Genomic DNA, 2,677 nt, shown 5'->3' with positions numbered 1-2,677 from the left:
CTGCAGAGGTGAGGCTGGGGGAGAGGGAGGGGCCTCCTGAGGCCCTGAGATCAGAGATGATGGGGTCTTCAGATAAGCTGCCAAAGTGGAGGGAGTGGCTTGTGGAGGGAGGGGCGTAGCCAGCGGAGAGGGAGATTCTAGCACTGTCTGAGAAGCCTGAAAAGGTGGAGCCTCTAGAAGGGGTGTGTCCAAGGGAGGAACATCATGCAGAGAGGCCTGGACAGGACAGTCTTGCATTGGGGGCGTGGCCTGAGGAGAAGGTACAGACAGTGAGGGCAGGGACTGTGTAGAGGACTGGGTCAAAGATGAGGAAAAAGCTTGGAGAGAGGGTGTGGCTAGAGGAGAGGGCGGGTTCCGCGGAGAAGTCACAGAAAGGGGAGCCAGTGGAGGAGGCGTGGCTGTTCCCAGAGGTGCCAAAGGAGGGGTGGCCAAGGGGGAGGGTCGAGCGGGCACCAACAGAGAAGGCTGGGTGGGGGGCATAGATTGCAGAGGGCGTGAAACCGGTGGGAATGGAGCCTCCGAAGTGGACGTGGCCTGGGGAGAGGTGGTATCCTGGAAAGTGGGTGGAGCCTGCACAGGGGGCGTGACTGATGGAGAGGGAGGGGCTGGGGGAGGGAGTGTAGCTGAAGGCTGCACTGGTGGAGGAGGCGTGTGCCTAAGCTTGGTAAGGCTAAGGGGAGATGATGTGGTCTGTGGGGATGACAGGGCCTGAACTGGGAGCGAGGACTGAGGGGGACTGGTGGGTGAAGGAGGGAGTGTGGCTGGCAAGGGGGAGCCAGTGACCTGGGGAGTCTGTGCCTGCCGTGGGCCTGGGCCCCGGAAACTGGAGGTGAGCGGAGAAGACTGGCTCCGCCCAGAGGCCGTGGCTTTCCTTAGGGGTGTGGCCAGCGGGGGGCGCAGAGCCTGGGGTCCTTTCGATTTGGGCTGAGAGGGATGGGCCTGGGGCCGGGGCATCCCTCTCGGGGAAGTTCCGGAGCTGGCTGAAGGGGGCCCCGGGGTGGCACTGGAGCTCAGTGGACGCATAACCGGTCTCTGGAGGCCCCCGCCTGCACTGGGCCGCTTCTTAGTGGCGGGGCTCAGCTCCGAAGCGCTGCTCACGGACCTCCTTGCAGGGACCTCGGTCGGGCGTCTCTGCCTGACACTCAGAGCTGCCTCGACTTCAGGCACCCGGGACCGACGGGCAATGGCCGGGGAGGAAGCACCGGGAATGGGCCCGGAACTGTCTGGAGACAAAGCAGAAGGCCAAGAGGTCACCGCTGGTGCCCCCCCTCGCTGCCCAGGAACCCTCCTCCACAGGGTACATACCTCTCCGTGCCCCGGCACTCAGGCTGCTCCTTCGGGGTGCTTCCGGGGCTTTTGCTCTGGCTACGGGCTCCCCAGCTGGGGGTTGGAGTCCCTTCTGGCTTGGAGGCCCTGGCCTGGGGACAGGAGGGGCGGGGCTCAGAGCACAGCCCTCGCTCCATTTTCCCATCTGTGAAATGGGGCATTGACCGTTTCTGTGGACTAATCTTGAATTTCACCCAATTGTCCAAAGGACCCCCTCGAGCTCCCGTTTAAAATTAAAAAGGTGGCTTGGGGAAGGGGAGTTGTCACCTGGAGGCCCCGCTGGCGCGTGCAGGGCTAGAGATGGAGCCAGGGCCCGGAGCCTTGGCTGGGGCCCTTTCTGCTCTCGCAGCTGCTGGGGGCCTGGAGGCTGCGGGGAGAGGCCGAGTCAGCGGTACCCTAAAAGGACGTGGGGGGCGGGGCGGGGGGAGTTGGTGTCTCGGAAGAAAGTGGGGAAGATGGGGTGGGTAAGGAAGCTGGGATACCTAGACTCCGGGGGCCTGCCCCCGCACTCCGCGACGGTCCCACGCGGCCAGCGGCCTCAGGAAGTGTGGTTCCCGCCATGCCCCCGACTCGCTCGGCCTGAGGCCTGCGCCCCGCTGCTCCGAGAACGCGGAGGGCCGCGGCGGTAACTGGTGGAGGAGGTCGTGGAGACCCTGGGGGCTTGGGGGTCGGAAGGCCCGGAGGTCGCGAACCCGGCGTCCTCGCGGTGGCCCCAGCCTTGGACTTGTCCCTCTTGTCCATCCTGCACCTAATGGGCAGACCCGTCAGCATCCCAGGTCCTGCACCGCGCGCGAAGCGACCCGCAGGGATCAGGGCCCGCAAGCGCTGTCTCCAGGTCAGCATCGCCATTCACGGGCGTCAGAGCCTCAGCCTTCGCCGCCAGCGGGTCCCTCCATCATACCATCCACCAGCCCAGCGGGTCCCTCCATCTGTCCCACCCACCAGCCCCGCTGCTAAGCTGTTTGTCCCCAAGCCCCACGCCCACCACCTTAACCAAATGCTAGAAGCCTGGCCGGCCTTGGCTCACCCACCATCCCTCGCCCCCTTCGGGACCTAGACGACTAGCCTCGGGAGCAAAGGAGCCGCTAAGGACTCTCGGGGAGCGGAGGGGGCCCAGGACGCCCTTCTCGGCCTTCTCGAGGGACCCCGGCACCTGCCAGGAGCAGGAGCGGCGCCTACTGCCCGCGAACGGGCTCGGGAGACAAAGAGCCGCGTCCCAACCGCCCCCTCCCCGCACAGCCGAGCCCGCGCACGGCCCGCCACCTGTGCCACCACCCTCACCTCCGGCTCCCGCCGCCCGCTGTTCCCACGCGGGGCGCCCGGGTTGGAGCGGATCGGGCACAGTGGCCGC

At 66.2% G+C, this 2,677-nt stretch overlaps 1 protein-coding gene across 1 annotated transcript in view; it reads right to left on the bottom strand.

Moving 5' to 3' along the window:
* PRR36 (proline rich 36) overlaps nucleotides 1-2,671 on the bottom strand; it is a 4,627-nt gene extending 1,956 nt beyond the window's left edge. The window contains exons 1-5 of the mRNA XM_045290307.1: nucleotides 2,608-2,671; nucleotides 1,809-2,074; nucleotides 1,594-1,693; nucleotides 1,306-1,418; nucleotides 5-1,223 (exon numbers count right to left, since the gene is read on the bottom strand). Coding sequence (XP_045146242.1) covers nucleotides 5-1,223; nucleotides 1,306-1,418; nucleotides 1,594-1,693; nucleotides 1,809-2,067 — 1,691 coding nt within the window. The 5' untranslated portion in view covers nucleotides 2,068-2,074; nucleotides 2,608-2,671. The remainder of the gene's footprint in view (nucleotides 1-4; nucleotides 1,224-1,305; nucleotides 1,419-1,593; nucleotides 1,694-1,808; nucleotides 2,075-2,607) is intronic.
* Nucleotides 2,672-2,677: the final 6 nt, after the last annotated feature.

This window comes from Echinops telfairi, unplaced genomic scaffold, assembly GCF_000313985.2.
Source record: "Echinops telfairi isolate 266 unplaced genomic scaffold, ASM31398v2 ScPeMD7_36;HRSCAF=134, whole genome shotgun sequence".
In the NCBI taxonomy this organism is placed as follows: Eukaryota; Metazoa; Chordata; class Mammalia; order Afrosoricida; family Tenrecidae; genus Echinops; species Echinops telfairi.
This window is presented reverse-complemented; position numbering and strand designations above follow the sequence as displayed.